This window comes from Haliaeetus albicilla, chromosome 3 (genome assembly GCF_947461875.1).
Source record: "Haliaeetus albicilla chromosome 3, bHalAlb1.1, whole genome shotgun sequence".
NCBI classification, from domain to species: domain Eukaryota; kingdom Metazoa; phylum Chordata; class Aves; order Accipitriformes; family Accipitridae; genus Haliaeetus; species Haliaeetus albicilla.
Genome location: NC_091485.1, coordinates 31,538,762 through 31,555,637, shown reverse-complemented (window position 1 = coordinate 31,555,637; position 16,876 = coordinate 31,538,762). Strand labels below are relative to the sequence as shown.

The window sequence follows — 16,876 nt, the reverse complement described above, 5'->3', positions numbered from 1 at the left end:
GTGATGGAGCCCTGCTTTCCTGGAGATGGCTGAACACCTGCCTGCCCATGGGAAGTGGTGAATGAATTCCTTGCTTTGCTTTGCTTGTGTGTGCAGCTTTTGCTTTACTATTAAACTGTCTTTATCTCAACCCATGAGTTTTCTCACTTTTACCCTTCTGATTCTCTCCCCCATCCCACTGAAGGGGGAGTGAGTGAGCGGCTGTGTGGGGCTTAGCTGCTGGGTGAGGTTAAACTGTGACAATCTTTTTTGGCACCTGATGTGGGGCTCAAAGGGCTTGAGATAACAACAGATTTTATTGGAAAGTGTTAGATCAAATTTATAGCTGTTATGGCTGTTTAGCTATTAAATGGCAGGCTCAAGCGCTTTCCATGGGGCTTGCTTGCCTTGCTGTATATTAGAGTCTGGTGCTCTTTAGTGGCTGCTTTTTGCTTTCGCTGCTTGCTGTACTGCTGTACCACTTATCGTCTTACTCTGCTGTGCCTGGGAACGTTTTGATAACAGCAATGGCGACGCGCCTGGGCTGGCAGACGGCCAGGGCATCCCTGCTGTTTCTGTGCTGCTGTACTGGACAGGCTGGAACTCCAGTGTGAACTCGAGTCGAAGGGACTGTGACCTGTGGATGAGTCCACGTGGGAGCAGGTACATCTTGAAGCATCTGTGGCCATGGTTATGTCTGTGCCGCAGCAGGTGTGCCTCAGAAGGGATTGTGGCCCATGCATAATTCCACGCTAGAGAAGGTACACCTCAAAGTATCTGCGGCTGTGGATAAGTCCATGCTGCAGTAGGTATCCCTTGAAGCATCAGTGGCTGTGCATGAGGTCGTGCTGGAGCACCTCAAAGCATGGGGGCATGGATAAGCCCACAACATTGATTTTAACCATTCAGTGATTTTTACCACCACCATTCCAATTATTACAGGGGTGATGATACCCATCAAGGACAAATTAATCATTCCACAATAATCTATTACAGCATTAGCAAAAGACAGCTGCCCCAGACATAGAAAGAAAGAAAAAAATAACATATCTGATACCACGTACACATTCACTAAGAAACCTAATCCCTTCCCTTGGGCATCAACAATACCTAAAGAAGCACATGCCCCTTATGTACAAGGAGGAAGAGGAAGGCCACAATATTTTAGACTGCCTTCATTAATCTTATGACAAGAACTCCATCAGATATTATACTGTACTACAGGCTAAGTTGTAGCAAAGGACACCAAAGCATGCCTACACAAAACACCGCAGGCTGATGTCCACACCCACCTAGACAGGCAGCGCCTGTAGTCAGTTAAAACTTTACAATGTGGATTTTCTAACAAACACACACAGAAGAGGTCACTCTGACTTTCTCTTGCTCACCTGCAGGTAATTTTCCATCAGGTCCCATTTCAATTTGATGAGAGAGTCAATTATCTGATGAATCAAAAATGCGAGCATCCCAACTGCTGTTCCGATTAGCCCCATCAGCAGCCAGCGATCCCACTCTTTTCTAGAAATAGAAAAACAGAGTTACACCTCAGCCTATAGCACAAGACTAATTACCATGCTTCCTCTCACAAACATGCATTTTTAGAGCATTTTGATTATTAATCGTGACTGCATGAATAAGTGGGTGGTTTTGCCACTATCTCTTTAAAAAGTGTACATTCAACAAAACTCTACCTTCAGGTGAAAGCCATTTCCATTTGGGTAAGGAACATGGTTGGATTTTTTAGTTTTGCTTTTGGTTTTGGTTTTTTAATACATAAGTAGCAGTGCAATGTGCTTTCAGATGCTGATTGTTTGATGCCATCTCAAAATCCAGTTATGTGACTCAGTAATAAATATTCAGTAGAGCACTCAGAACTCATTTCAAAGTAATTCCTGTTTTCTTCTACTGCAACTAATGCACTGAGCACCTATCATACAAATGTGCAAACCTTCACCTCTAGTTTCTGTCTTTCCTAAACTTATACTTACAATAATAATTGTACACCAATAATAATTTCTGATTTACTTCTAGTATCACCTCGGACTAGAGCACCCCTACTGAGATTCAAACACTACATTTCCTGCAGATTACACTAAGAGGCAGTGAATTTCAAGAAAAGTCTCAGTAAGAGAACATTCCCCCACACCTCTGCAAAGTCTCTTCCTTTTAAGCTGTATACATTGAGTAGTTAAATTTTTTTGCATATTTAATAATTTGTCAAGAGCAAAGGCATAAGCACTTTCAAAAAATGCTTTTAATCAAAGTTGCTTGCGGCTTGGCCCCATTCTACATGCTAATAAAATATTTTCCTATATACAGAAACAATAAATAATGTTTTCTTTATTCCTTCTGCTATCAGGCATGTCCCTGGATTGTCTAAATTACCCATAGCTTAGAGGTAATTTAACAGTATTTAAGGTAAGTTTACCTGTATGTTTTCTCTTGTAGCCACTTCTTATAAACTTCACTGTGCGAAGGCAAATAATCCAAACTCTCATGGGCTATCAGGTGTTCTCTCTCCTCCTCCTTGCAGTGAGAATATGCTAAACTGCTTCTGATGATGCTACATTGCCTCCTAAAAACCTGAGAATTAATCAAATCAGGCCCATGATCTTCTGCCATTAACATCTCCTCTTCACCATTTTCCACGTGTGTCCTATGGGAAAAAAGTGATGACATTACAGCCGCCTCCAAGAATCTTTGGGATGTTTATAAGAACGATGTGAGCCCAAGAGCAGTCTTCTTGAGACTGAAAGAGAGAGGAGTGGAAAACCACGCGAGGACAGATGGCACAGAGTTTGGCTAGTTTGTGTTTGCCCTTGGTTTGCTGTGGGTATGCATAGAACCAGCACAGTCAAAGCAACAAAAACTCGTCCGAGCTGGAGCTCTCTGGTGAGGAAGTCACTCCAAGAACACAGTGACCACTGTAGCAAGATTATCACACCGGCTCCTTGCTGACTGTTCAGAGGACAGGGATGTTTAAGCCATAGAGGCTTTGTCTGTTTAAAGAGATGATCGCTTGCTGTGCTTTAGGCTGTCCAAAGACCTTAATCCACTAATCTAATCACACAATTTAATTAAATAAAACAAAATCTAGGTTGCAGTGACATTCAGTTAAACCCTGAATTCTTAGTATTATATAGGCACCCTAAAAAAGCTTATTCTCTAATACAGTTTCCTTTGAATTTACATGTCAAATTTCTTTTTAGGTGGATAAAAACCATTTGCTAGACTACCAAACTCACTACAGCTTGGACACTTTACCCAAGGTAGTTTGCAAGTTGGCAGTTCAAAGCACAAGAAGAGTTGATGCATGTCAAATATTTACTGTAAAGAAAAATTGGTAACATGCTCTGTGTTTGTCACCTTCGAGGCATGTTTTTGGTTACTGGAGAGAGTGGAGGAAGATTGCTGCTGCCCTCCACTTACTGGCACATGGACCAATTTGGAAAGGTCTCATCTCAAATAATGAGGAAACATAAATAGTTCTTAGCTGTCAGCTAGTGAGTACTAAATGGCAAGAGAGCAAAAAAGATCTTTACACAACCCACATGGAAAACCTTAGTTTTGGGTTTAAGCACAAAAATGTCTTGATATTAGACTGCTAATTTGCGCTTATACAAAAGTTGGGTTTAACTAGTCCAAGTTTAAAACGGAGCAAAGGAAAACAGAGCTCAGGTGAGAAAAGCAGGCACCTGAGCAGAGCTTAGGACCCCACTGCTGCTTTGTTCAGGGATGCTCGGTCTGGCTACCGCAAGGTCTCCCTTTAGCCCATTTCTTTATTTCTGGAACATGGGAATTTGTATGATGTCATTTTCTAGTTGTGTTAGATCAAACTGGTATATGTGAATAGATCTGAGTATTATAGAGATTGCAGCATAAACAGAAATACAAAATTCACTGAACAATACAGAAAGGGGGGGAAAAACCTGGAAATAAAGCTACCTTTCTAGGGGAAAGGGATGAGGCTAAGTCACACTGCTCACAAACAACACAGTTACACTTCATTCCATGTCACGATGATTTGTTATGTAAACAGGACAGCTGTTTTTCCTCAAACAGGAATACCATTACCAGCCATAAGAGCACATCTGAGCGCTTGTCTTGGCTGTCCCTAGTTGCCAGAAGAGCGAAGCTGACAACTTCTCTTCCATCAGACATGAATCCAACCCAGTCTCTGCAGCAGTGGCTCAGCTGTACTGCAAATTCTCAGAGGCACACACTCATGTACTCAAATTTTAAAAAACAATATGGAATGAGTTTTCAAACTTTAACCCATAATTATTTTTTTGCACAGACTCCTCTATAGTTAACTTAAGCCCACCAGTATGCTTACTCATCTGAAATATATTTCATGAACCTCTGAGAAGCAGTGCACAAATAGCCAGGTTCCAAAAGCCGGAAGGCAAAAAGCAGAGAGATATTTCAGACTGTAGCGGGGCACAGCTGCATCCCAGAGATTCAGGCATTGAGAGAACTCTACAGAGGACAGACAAGGCCTTGCAAAACACGTACACACACATGCACAGTGCATTCATTATTCTACAACAAAACTTGAAGAGGTATTCCTCCTTAACAAAGAAAAACAGTTATTTTCAGAGTACTTGGATGAAGAAGGCAAATGCAGATTGGGGTGGTCAAAGCATTCTGTACCAGAAATTCCTGTGCTAGAAATACATACTGCTAAATTGCCCCATCAGAATTTGACCCCAAACCTATGCATTTTGGCTGTCATTGTTAAATATGCTCCCCCATACACATTCCAATGCCAAACATGAGTTCTAATCTTTCTTCTGCAAAGTATTTTGGAGGCTGTATTATCAGCCCTGTAAAGTGTCCATAAGGATTGCCTGCTTTCTGCAATAAGTTTTCATCTCCAAACATCACACAAGGATCTCTCTGCTTATCCAAGAGCTTCCATAGCTCAGTTTTAGCCATGGACAAAGGTAAGAATAGGCAATGATGAAAGAAAACTTTCTCAGTACTGGAAGATTCCCACCCAGGAGAGCAGAGAACCCAGGCTGTGACCAGTTTCCAAGCTTTCCACTCATTTCTGGCTTTGATACCTACTCCTGCAAGGCTTGCTACTTTACTTACAAGTGTTCTTAACATCACAGGGATCACAGCCTAACTGGGAACTGCTGCTTTGGAGACAAGGAGGGAAAGAGGAGTCTGTATTCTGTGCTTAGCACCACAGAAAGCTAGTAGCTACACACTTGTTTGAGTGAAAGCTTTAAAGATTCAAGTCATAAATTGAACTTCACTTAGTTGGGAGAGAGTATAAAACATCAATGAAGGGAAAAAGCATGCTTTCAAGCTGCCAAGACCCCGTTTGTGAGCCACGGAGCTCCTTCTTCCACTCCCAAGCAGCCTCCATGCAGACCAGGGGACTCCTCACACAAGGGCGAGGGCAGAGTAAGGACGGTGGGCAGACACCAGCATGGCTCTCTCCTCTCTGGTAAGCATAAGCAGGCTGAGCTAGGCTGCCTCCAGTTAGGACCTGGAAAGTAGCTCCCTTGAAATTAGAAAGATCAGCAAAGGATCGGACCACTCCTACTTGGTGATCTGGATTAGAGGTGAGGTGCGGTGAACAGAAGAAATGCAGCTACCACATGATTAGCACTAGCTGGCCAGTCCAACACAAAGTGTTGAGCTACCCCATCTAACTCCCCTCCCAAATAACTGGGGAGAAGGAACAACACAATTTTATTTGACTAAATGTTCTGTAAGTGTGAGAGTATGTGCATGCATGCCCATGCGTGCGTTCTTTATACTTTAGAAGACCAGGGTGGAATAAACCCAACCAATACTCTGAAAATGCAAAATGAGTATTCCTAAATTACAAGCCGCAACAAATAAGAACTACCCACCAAACAGCATTAGCAATTCAGCTTGTATTTCATACCAAAACATTTTGCCACTTGTCTTTAAAAAGTACAGACATAAATCAGATTCCAGCTATTACACATAAAAGCACCTCCAACAGAACTCTAATTCTTGCTATGGTTGTACTAAACTACTCCTACCTCGGCAAAATTACCGGTCACCCATATATGTAGATGGCTATATAACGTAATTTCAGCTGTGTAGTAGCAGGCATGTAAAAAACAAGTAAATACTTAGTTGGCGCCCCAGTTTTATGTAGACAAAGAACAGCGTATTTTTTGAATGGTGTCAGGAGTTGTATGTACTTAAATTATATTAATTCCTTCCCTCTCCACTGCCCCCTTATCTTCAGCTACAGGCTCGTTAGTGCAGTGTATGTGATTTGTGCATCTGTCAAGTAAAGCAGTGCACCATTTTTGTTGGCTTCTGTTTTAATACTAATTATCATGCAGATATTATAGTCATAAAATCACAAAAATACAGTAAAGCATTAGAGATTGAGAGTCAAAGTTGCTACACTGAATGAATAACACAATTCCAAACAAATCTGAAGGTAGAAGCAAAGACTATTTGAAATGCCAGAAATAGTTACTACTCTAAAGAACATGAGCAGTTCAGAATTTTTTTTTTTTTAACAGATTGAAAGCAGGGCGGTAGAATGAAGAGCTTCCGAAGCAGTACTCTATTCACAGCATCCCACTCTGAAGATCAAAACCACCACGCTACTAACTGAGGTGACACTCAAAGATTTTAAATAATGACTGTTTAATGCGCAATCTGAATGACAGCTCAAGGAAGCAAATAATTATCATTGTGATTGAATAGTGATATAAAAATCACTGCTAACTAGAAACATCATGGCTATAAAATTTCATTTCACATATTTCAGTACTTCAAAGTTACAGCATTTAAGAAATGGAAGCATAGTAGTAACTTAGCATCAGAATTTTGCTATAAATGCAATGACTCGTACATTTGATGCTGACTGTAAGGACATAGATGTTTGAAACATTTTCTGATAAGGCTGTAACAAATCTAATATATTGTTACAGGTTAGCAGTACCATATGAGATCATAAAAGTAATCTGTGAATCTTCATACATAAAAAAAATGTACATATGTCAGGAAATGCCTTCAGAAAACAGAAACCAAGATGACTATGTCTGTCTCCATGAATCCTGACACTGTGATGTTGTGGCAAGGAGTTTAGAGATTTCTAGAAGTAGACGGTCCCATAGTTCAAAGTGTGACACACCACCCAGAGATGGGAAATAATGCTCTCTCCTGAAACTGCTGCAGTCCAGCAAACAACAAACAGTAGAAGAAACTGTCAGCCAGAAAATGTGGGGGGTGAGGGTTGCTGGCAATTCACCTGGTACCACAGCAAAAGCAAAGAGCTTTTAGCATAGACTTTTCTCATTGATAGTATTGACTCTATTAACTACACACATACATTTAAACTTAAAACTGCTGATCACCAATCACTTAGATTAACCTGGGAACTAAAGAGCCAGCCCCCAGCATCACACACTTCCATGCTTTTCATTTACACAGTTCCTCATGGTGGCAAGTTTTGCATATCAAAACCTAAAAGAAATGGGACTCTCATCTCAACCTGCTGTACTTCGCCACAATTTTTAACAATTTTAAATGCAGGAATATTCTATCTCAAAAAAAGTGAAAGAGATTAAAGTCCTGTCAGGCTGAATTTAAGGAGTTCCAATTGCTAGTTCATCTCCCAAAGTCATTCCGCGAGGCTCAACCCTTTCTTCTGTATTAACCCAATTTTCATGACACTGGAAAGATCTGCTACAAATACCCTCTTCCACACCTTCAGGATAACTTCACAGCTCTAACATTTGAGCTGCTCTCATCCTAACTGTAACAGCTTTTATTCCTGTGACAATTGGGAAAAAATAGCCAATTTTTCATGGTCTATTCTCAAGTCAAGTCAGTAACAGTTGTGTTTACCAGGTTTCTTCTTTTCTTTATAATTTTTAATCAGAAATTGCAAAGGGATATCAAACCCTTCCCCCCTTCCCTTTCTCATTCCTGCATGCTTAAAAAGATAATAGTAATATAATAACAATATAGTAGTAGGAGTAATAATAATTCAAAATGAAAACAGCCAATGCATTAAATCAGCATACCTACACATCTGTAATAATAACCAGGGAGCAGAGTGGGAACAAGCAAAAAGCAGCTGATGAAAACCTTCTTTCCTTCCTTGTTTATGTCTGCATAGCCGTTCCTTTAGTATTTCTGAGTTAACAACATACAGTATATTTTTTTAAAACCCAAACTGCATAGTTTATACATTATAAAACCATGTTTACATTTTATCCATCCTGCATATATTAAAAGCAGAAGGTTGGGATGCTTCCTTTAAGAAATGGTGAAGAGTCATAAGTTTGTACAGAAAACATGCATTATATCAAGAGATCCCAAGCACTGGTTATTTGTGCATTACCTCAACATCATCCATTAAGTTATCCATTTATATAGTTTAGTAGTAGTATAAATAATAAAAAGGCTTTTTGTATTTCTCACTATTTTAAAATGGTAAAGACTGAAAAACTTCATGGAACTGTTTGAATATGGGAATGCTACTTGAGAGTTGGTATATGGCATGTATTTTATAGAATGCAATTCACTGTACATTCATTTAAAACTGTTCATCAATTGAGCTGAAGGTATACATCCATTTAGTTAAAAAAAGGTTACAAACCACATTAACACTAAGGTAATGTAGAAAGCTGGTATTTTAATCGCTGAATTGAGTACTCATTCCTGTGAAAGCTGAGATCAGCTAGTGAAGTGTTTTCTTTTGCATTTTTTTAAAGCAGCCTAAGTAAGTTATTTTCATACTTCCAGCATTACAGGCAATACATCCTTCATATGATTTTAGCCCATGATCAGCTGGGTCTGCAACAGAAAAGGTGTAACACACTGTTTCAGGGAATAACACAATCACCAGAACAGCTGATTTCTTTCAGAAAACTCTCTCCCACAATTGTTTCCTCATGTAAAGTTAACACAAGATGCATTAGTTTTAAAGCTTTTTTTTTTTTTAAATTAGTATTAAAGAAAGACCACAGGCATTCATCATGTTCCTCCAATACCTCCCGACCTCAGAAATCTTCCTAGGCTTCATGAAAGAGTTCTGAACACATTATTGAGGAAAATTTATGATAAACATATTTTTTCCCACTGCTTCACTTCTATCTGGAATTTTACTTGCATAAAAGAAAGAAGACCAACAGCAGCCTTTTTTTGTTACAGTAACACATAGTTAGACTTGCTTAATACCAGTTTATTTCTCCTTCTCTAGCAGTTGAGACTAGCCACACCTGGGGCAATCTGGCTGTTTTCAAAAACTAGAGGTCAGAATAAAACCAAGTAGTAGTCAGACACCCTGCCTCTGTCATAGGATGATTACCACGTGGCCTGCTAAATGAGCCTTCTGCATCAAAAAAATATTGTAAGAGAAGTGTAATAAATATTTTTAGGCCCTGAATTATTGTCCCGAAAGCTACTAAATAAGAAATACATTTCCACAAACTCACCATATAAGTAACCATGTAAAACACAAATACTTGTCCAAATTACACAGTTTATTATTATCATCATAGCTGATCAACTGTCATAGGATGCACTAAAATTTTCCTTTAGGTATCCCCTATACAATAACAAACATTTAGGAGGAATGTGCATTATGCATTTATTTCATAATAGTTGAGGGATTCATTCCTGACTCTGTCTTGCTGGGAGTCAAGTATTCTCAATTTGCTTTCAGGAAGATGAGTGCAATCAAGGCAGCTGGTAGGTGCACACCTTGCAACATTTCATGTACTTTATTATCAATGAGTAAGGCACATTATTTGTAACGTGGATATTTCTGTAGGCTTGCTCATTATATCTTAAGGTTTATGAAGCATAAATTATACCATCTTTGGGGTTTTTTCTTTACTTCATAGTAAACTTATCCTTCCCTCGAACAACCAAAATACAAGAACCTTGGCAATGCTTCAGAGCACAACACTAGTTTAAATCACAGTTCATGACCACCAACATGATACAAATTTTCAAATGCAATTTGAAAAAAACATATTTAGAACTTTTGCACTTTGCCCCTCATACAACTGGCTTAAAATGGTGCTTTACTTTGCAAGATGTACAAATACAGTTTTGAGAAGAAAAAAAACCACACTTGCTAACAATAGCAAATTCAAATCTTGCCAAAAGAACATAACACAATTTAAACACTTACAAGAGGAAAATTAAAATTTTGGCATCTAAGTAGGCTACCTAAGAGAAACCACAAGAACATGAGAAAACATATTACTAAGTGAACACTGATCAGACAGGGATACCTGTAAGACAACGTAACCTTTCTGGAGAATAGTAAGCAGCAGTGCTTCAAAATCTTCTTCAGGTAATAAGAGTTTTGAGGAGGCTCTTGGCTTTATACAGTAGTCAAAGACATTTTAAAATTTTGTAATTAATTACACTTAGACTTGTTCCAGTGTGAGCAAAATGGAAAACCAACAGTTAAAATCACTGCAGGAATATTTTTACAGTCGTCCTTTACATTACGTACCCTGGTGTCACAGATCAGGTCAACTCCCTCCTCCACTTTTTTTTTCTTCTGCAAAACTTTATCTGGTTACAGCTGGATATGCAGATTTTCACAGATACAAATGGTTAAGACTACAGACAAGGAGGAGTAACTGTTGCAGGATCAACTTGCACCACATACAAACAAGCAAACAACCAGCCCTTTTTCATGCTCCATGAATAAGTCAGTCTCTTAAATTAGGTTACCAAACATGTAATAGTCTATGAGTATTTCTCATTCTCTCAATAGTTTATGCTGAAATTTTCCCCAAAATTCACATCTCAGAACTGTACAGTTCCATTATTTTAATTGATTAAATATAGATTAGCAGTATTAGTGTAAGAAAAAAAGATTTAATGGCATAAAAATAATTCAAATCAAGTAAGAAAATGTTGCAATGCACTTCAGCCAAACCATCACAAATGATATGTTATATAAATACAGACACGAGGTAGCTGACAGCTACAAATCCACCAATTCTGGAAGTGTCCAATTTGTCTAAAAAGCATAAACTGACAAATACTAACTAAACCTTTCCATTAAAAAAAAAAGAACACCTAGTTTATTGCTTTTAAATGTTCATTCTTTACATCAGAAATAGGCAAAGGCATATCCAAGAAAGTTACCTGGCTGTTGATGGCTTTTGTTTATGTTCACTTTTTCAAAAGAACCACTAAATAAAATTTTGAATGCAAATAGCTGACTTGCTCCCAATGTTACATGCTCTCACCAAAAATAAACAAAGGCTTGCATTTTCCAAGAGGGGTGCGGGGAAAGAAGGTATAATTTCCAAAAGGATAGCATTAACTACTTTCTTATGAGAAATCAGTAACAGAACTAAAACCAGAGCTCCCACCAGACAGAATACATTGAAAAAAAGCAGAACAACAATTGCAGGAGAGGCAGAAAGCACTCTAGCTACGAAGACCGTGGTGTCATGGCATATGATACACAGAACGCAGATGGAAATATGATGATCTGTACCACAGGTGTAATTTTTATTAAAGTTTCCTGAAGCTTCTTTTTTGTGTGTTTCAGAAAAGGCAAAAGTGGAACAGACAAGAAAAAAAGGCAAGAAACATAAAAGAGGAAAAGATGCAAGAAAGCAAGAATCAAGGCAGCAACTGCAAAAGCAACACAAACGACTGAGAAGTAGGACAGACTTCAGCAATGTGGTCTGAAAACTGCTCAGAGGTCAAGTAAGCAAAGTGGAAGTTATGCTCATTTTTCAAAAGAATCTGGAGAGAAGATGATGGAGAGGTTAGGTAGGCAAGTTTTTTTTGTTTTTATTTTGGGGTTGATATTTTTTATATATATATATATATATATGTACAGTGCAAGAGACTTCTTGTCTAAAGAAGTGGTACTACAGATGACAGAACTTACTCCCCTGCCACAAATGGAATACCTTGACCTCTCAAGTAAACTAAGCATACAAAAGTGGTAAGAATAAAAGGTGCATGTAAAACCAGCAGCAGTATTATGTTTGGCTTTCCACTACTTCTGCAAGTTACTGTACATATATTACATCACTATTATAGAAATGGCACAGCCTCAGACACTTTCCACATTTTATTTACATTTTAAGACTAACTTTAATCTCAATCACATATCCATACATTTCCTTTGTTTCACTAAAACTTAAATGCATGGTTTATTAGAACAAAGACTGTAAACAAATATTTGCCATGTCCGATACATGTAACACACAGGAGCTGCTTAACAGAAATTAATCCCCCCATTTTATAAATACAGGTATCAAAACAATCCTGAACATACTTTGTGACACTACTAGTAGTCGGCACCCACACCCTTGCAAAATTAAACAAGATGAGCAACGGTATTCACTGTACCTGCTACTTTAAAACAAATTTAACTGCAGCTCTTTTACTAAGCAAGATGGATAAAGCATGCCATTTATATTTTGCCTTCTCAAGAGATTATTTTCAGAAACATATATTATTCCACAGCAATCTGACACTTTCTGTCATGCTTTCATCTTGTAAAACCTGAATTCCAATTTTAGGCTATTTCAGGCTTATGCTTAAATGACAGTGCCTCGATAAGAGAAAAAAAATAATTGTGCTGCCTTTTTCTCCCATAGTGCCTGAAAACATATTGGGCATACATATATTATATATATATTCTTACAAATGTCCAGGTCATGTATACCAGCTGAAATTCTTTTAATGTGTGGGTGTTTGCATTGTGAGATTTAATCAAGACATTAACATGAGTAGAAGGTTGTTGTTTTAAGACAGAAGTTTGAGAATCAGCTAAAATTAATTGTTGTAAGTTTGTCCCTCTGGAGGTTGTGGAAGCTTCATATTTTCTTTGGACATCATTAGACGTCTTAGCTCTTGAAGTACAACTTTAATGCTATAAGAATTTTGCCATTTTGCTAACACTGGTATGCTCCGTGCATCCACCTGGAAATAGAAGAGAGAGTTATAAGTTATGATGAAATACAAAATCTCTATGTAGATAACTGCTATTGACCTAATTGTTCTAAGAAAGGGTCTAAGCATTCCCTGACACTTTCTCTGTGGCATAAAGTCCCTGCGTTCATAAAATATTTTAAGGAAAACAATCATATACTTACACAGATACAGATTCTGCAATAAGATCCATGCAGGTGGACCCTTCCATCTGTGCTGATACTAGTATTAGTGAGAAGGAAAAGGGGGTGGGGGAGGAGGAGATCAGCGAACCATTCACTGTAAAACTGGAGCCATATCTTGTAAAATTTAGTAATTTGTTTCAAATTACCCCCCAAAAAGAAAAAAATAATCATCTTCATTATGCCAATACGTACACTTGGGTTTTCCTCAGTTCTTTAAAAGAACCTGCCACACAAGAGTCCATAGAATAACTTTCTAAAGGAAAATTTCCCTTGTTTTTTCCTTGCTACAAGTATTGTTAGTGATTTATTTCACATCGATTTTACATGATGCTTCTGATACATAAAGAGTCACTAAGTATACTAAGAAATGGCTTGAAATATTGAAATAACTGATTCATAATGTTTGGACATTTCTTAGTTCTTTGCATCCTTCTTACAGTAAGTCATCTTATGGAGCCGTGAAGATTACTGTACATCACTTACCAATTTGAATATGAACTGAAAGGAAAGGACATGGGACTTCTCCTATGCGTTTATAAAACCTGTGGGACAATTTACACAATTATATTATAACAGGGAGGTTTCCATAGGAAAGTCAGCAATTGAAAGTCAGCTTGGGAATTGTTTTGGCAGCAGGTAAGTCCTGGCCACCCAGACCCTGTAAGGAGGAACTTCAGAAGACAGAGGGGCGTACAGATGTGCAACTGCAAAGCAGGCCCATGGGCAGGAATAGGGCTATTGCATGCTACTGAATTTCATTGGCAGAGTAGCACAGGCAGTCCACATGGCTATAGAAGTGCTGGAAACCACTGCTTTATGATTTAAGCAGCATAAAACATCAAGAAGTTTCTTATCCCATCTTAATTTGGGCAAACTGAAAGAAAAAACAACACTGGAATCAGAAATAAGAACGTTAAGACAGATGTTTTATTTCTAGATTGTTTGAAGTGAGGCTGTCTATTTTCAGAACACCAGATGAGACTAAACCTTTTTGCAGGAGGAAACTGAGGCCAAGATTTAAACAACATGCTGGCTTGGGCAGCAATACTAACCCAAAAAACTTCTGCTCCCCCTCACAAGGCCCTGTTCCTTTAACAGTACTACTGCCTATCAGCTCAAGTGAACCATGAAATGTATGGGGAGCTACTTTCCGACTTGAATTGACAGAACCCATCCAGTTTAAAAAAAACACCTTGGAAAGAAGTCCCTAAGCAGGATCCTTCATCCAATTCACAGCTCAGCACTATAAGCATTTCTCTTCACACAAATAATGTTCTGCTCTGAGTCAGGAACCCCTTTAAGACAGCAGAGCTGCCAAAGACAGCATATCATCAAACTACAGTATAAAAGACAGTCAGATTACTTATTATTGCAAACATTAATAAATTAGGAAGAAAAAGGGCATCAAAAGGAAAGGTCCATTATGCAGCAAGATCATGCCAGTTTAAAATACGCATGAGTGTAGGACCTAACCCAGAAAGGTTTTGAAAGTAACACTGGTCAGACCATCATTGTAATTCCTGGACTGCTACTACTTCTTTTTTAAAGGGGTATTTGGTTTAATGTGGTAGGTAAGAGCCAGTATCAGAGCAGGATAATCCTTGCAACTGGAAGACAGGTTCTCTTTTCTTAAAAGGCAGACTATTAGATAAAACCAGCAGTGAGTAAAATGGAAATTCTGATGAGATCACCTGTGTTATCAAGTAGCAGCTTAAGTAAGGCATCATTTAGCCTGAATCTTTGTTCTGAGGTACTAAGCTCTTATAGATATCTCTTCCTCTCCAGTCCTTCTAGATAAGATTAAAGAAGGACACTCCAGAGTTTCTATCCAACGAGCTGGACCCAGCAAACTAGGAACAACATGAATTAATGTCACAAGTTAGAATAGTAAATATCACACTACTCAAAATTGTTCTCCATATAGAAAATGCTATGCGAAATGCATGAGACCACCATTTTTCCTCATGGGGTCCTGCAGAAAGAAGAAAAACTTCATGGGACTTAAGTAACAGAATAAATGAGGGCTCAGATCTTATGTTCCCTTAGCATATAGCTGCAGATGTTTAAAAGCTTATTTCCCCCCTCTCACACACAGACACACTTACTAACATTTGTTAGTACTTCTCTGCAGCTAACCTGACATCCTCTTCAATTTAGCAAAATGGAACAAAATGTGAGAGTACTCCCTGAATGCTTTGATTTAAGTCCTTTGGCAGACCAGTAGTTAAAAAATTTCCATCTTAGTCTGAATCACAATACTTTCTACTAAAGTGGCTGAGGAGAGATCACATTACATGTCACTGACCTGCCAAAAAAAAAAAAAAAAAAAAAAAAAAAATCAATAATCTCCCTGAGAAAAATAAGAGGGAAAGAAGCCACAGTAAACGACTATCTAGGACAAGGCAGTGGTTGAAACAGAAGATTTCCCAACCAGGAAAGATGTGCACTTAGGGGTGGAAGCCCGTATGATAATAAACTGTTTTAGAAGACCACTGGTAAACAAAGATGGATAAGAAGAAAAAGGTAGGTCTAGTTTTCTTTCTCAAACCTACCAAAATCTAAAATAATTATCTGTTCAGATAAAGACTGGGTTAGCAAAAAATGGCTGGAAAAGCAGTTGCTCTGGAACTCCTCAAATGAATGTCTATCTTCAGCTTGGCAATTCTGCTTTCATATCATCTTCCTTCTCCTCAACTTTGCCTTTGTAGGCGCTCTCAAGCATGGAGATCTGCCTCAGTTACAGCACATAGCAGTCAGTCACCAGTGCTGTTCAAACAATGCAATTCTACATACACTGGCTGTACTGGAATATGAAACCTGATCACTTACAAGTAAGCTCCTCCAGCTTTTCTTTCTTGGCTGGGAATTTGTAACAACAAACTCGCAGACTGTAGACTCTGCTTTAATAACGTTATGAATGTTTTCTGAGTAAAGACTGCTGCAACATGACATTTTCATTGCTGTTTATCTCAAGTCTCTTTTCTGCAAGTCACCAACTTTTTTCATGACATCTCGCAGCAGTAAAGATTTTGACTCAGGTTCTGTTTTCTGTGTTGCAGAATTTATTTCTAAGTTAGTGCACAATAAATTCACTCTGTGAAGAACAATGGTAAGAAATTCAGAAGAATGACACAAACTATGTTCAAATCACACAAAAGCAGTATGTAATATTCAAGGACACATCCTGGGACACAGAGGGAGAAGTTTCACGGTCACATAAAAGCTAATAAAGCTGAAAACTGCAACCTGAAGACTATTTTATTCTGGGGGCACCTCACTGTAAATCCTTAAAGAACAGCAAGAGAAGCAATATGTATAATGCATAATTTTTTCTAAACAATTGAAATTAAAACAAATAATTTTACACAATGTTGCAAAGTATTCAGTCTTTATAATGTTCCCAATATCTTAACTTTAAGAAGTAGCAAACTGCTTAGTCTACAATAAACATACTCAAAGCTGTAACTGGACAACAGTTTACAGGTTTATAGCTGACAAAGTCCCAAGCGAGTTTAAAGGAAACAAGTATTTCCAGCTGTAAATGGTATCTAGATGAACAAAAGTGATTGCAAATCCTGGAAGATAGACTGCTGAAGAGCGCTCTCACAGATGCAAAAATCAGACATCCTCAAAAGACCATGGCAAAATAAACAGCACTTCAGAATGCAACCTGTGTTTTACCAATACAGGATACACAAGTCTCCAAGAGAAAAGACCCCGCAGCGTTAAGAATGATAATTTCAGTACAGTTTTACAACAGTAATGCCATT

At 38.3% G+C, this 16,876-nt stretch overlaps 2 protein-coding genes and 1 long non-coding RNA gene across 4 annotated transcripts in view; 1 reads left to right on the top strand and 2 right to left on the bottom strand.

Annotated features, from left to right (window-relative positions):
* Positions 1-2,658, bottom strand: part of LOC138684745 (chloride channel protein C-like) — an 82,290-nt gene extending 79,632 nt beyond the window's left edge. Inside the window, exons 1-2 of the mRNA XM_069779314.1 lie at positions 2,408-2,658; positions 1,368-1,497 (exon numbers count right to left, since the gene is read on the bottom strand). Coding sequence (XP_069635415.1) covers positions 1,368-1,497; positions 2,408-2,658 — 381 coding nt within the window. The remainder of the gene's footprint in view (positions 1-1,367; positions 1,498-2,407) is intronic.
* LOC138684748 (uncharacterized) lies at positions 524-3,088 on the top strand. Its single transcript, XR_011324006.1, has 4 exons — positions 524-784; positions 2,011-2,103; positions 2,339-2,397; positions 2,513-3,088. It is a non-coding gene; the product is annotated as an uncharacterized lncRNA (long non-coding RNA).
* Positions 3,089-12,042: 8,954 nt separating this feature from the next.
* Positions 12,043-16,876, bottom strand: part of UBE2V2 (ubiquitin conjugating enzyme E2 V2) — a 30,670-nt gene continuing 25,836 nt past the window's right edge. The window contains exons 4-5 of one of the 2 annotated variants that reach the window (XM_069779313.1): positions 13,086-13,143; positions 12,043-12,912 (exon numbers count right to left, since the gene is read on the bottom strand). In XM_069779313.1, coding sequence (XP_069635414.1) covers positions 12,863-12,912; positions 13,086-13,143 — 108 coding nt within the window. In that variant the 3' untranslated portion in view covers positions 12,043-12,862. The remainder of the gene's footprint in view (positions 12,913-13,085; positions 13,144-16,876) is intronic. The other variant, XM_069779312.1, reaches the window with a different exon arrangement.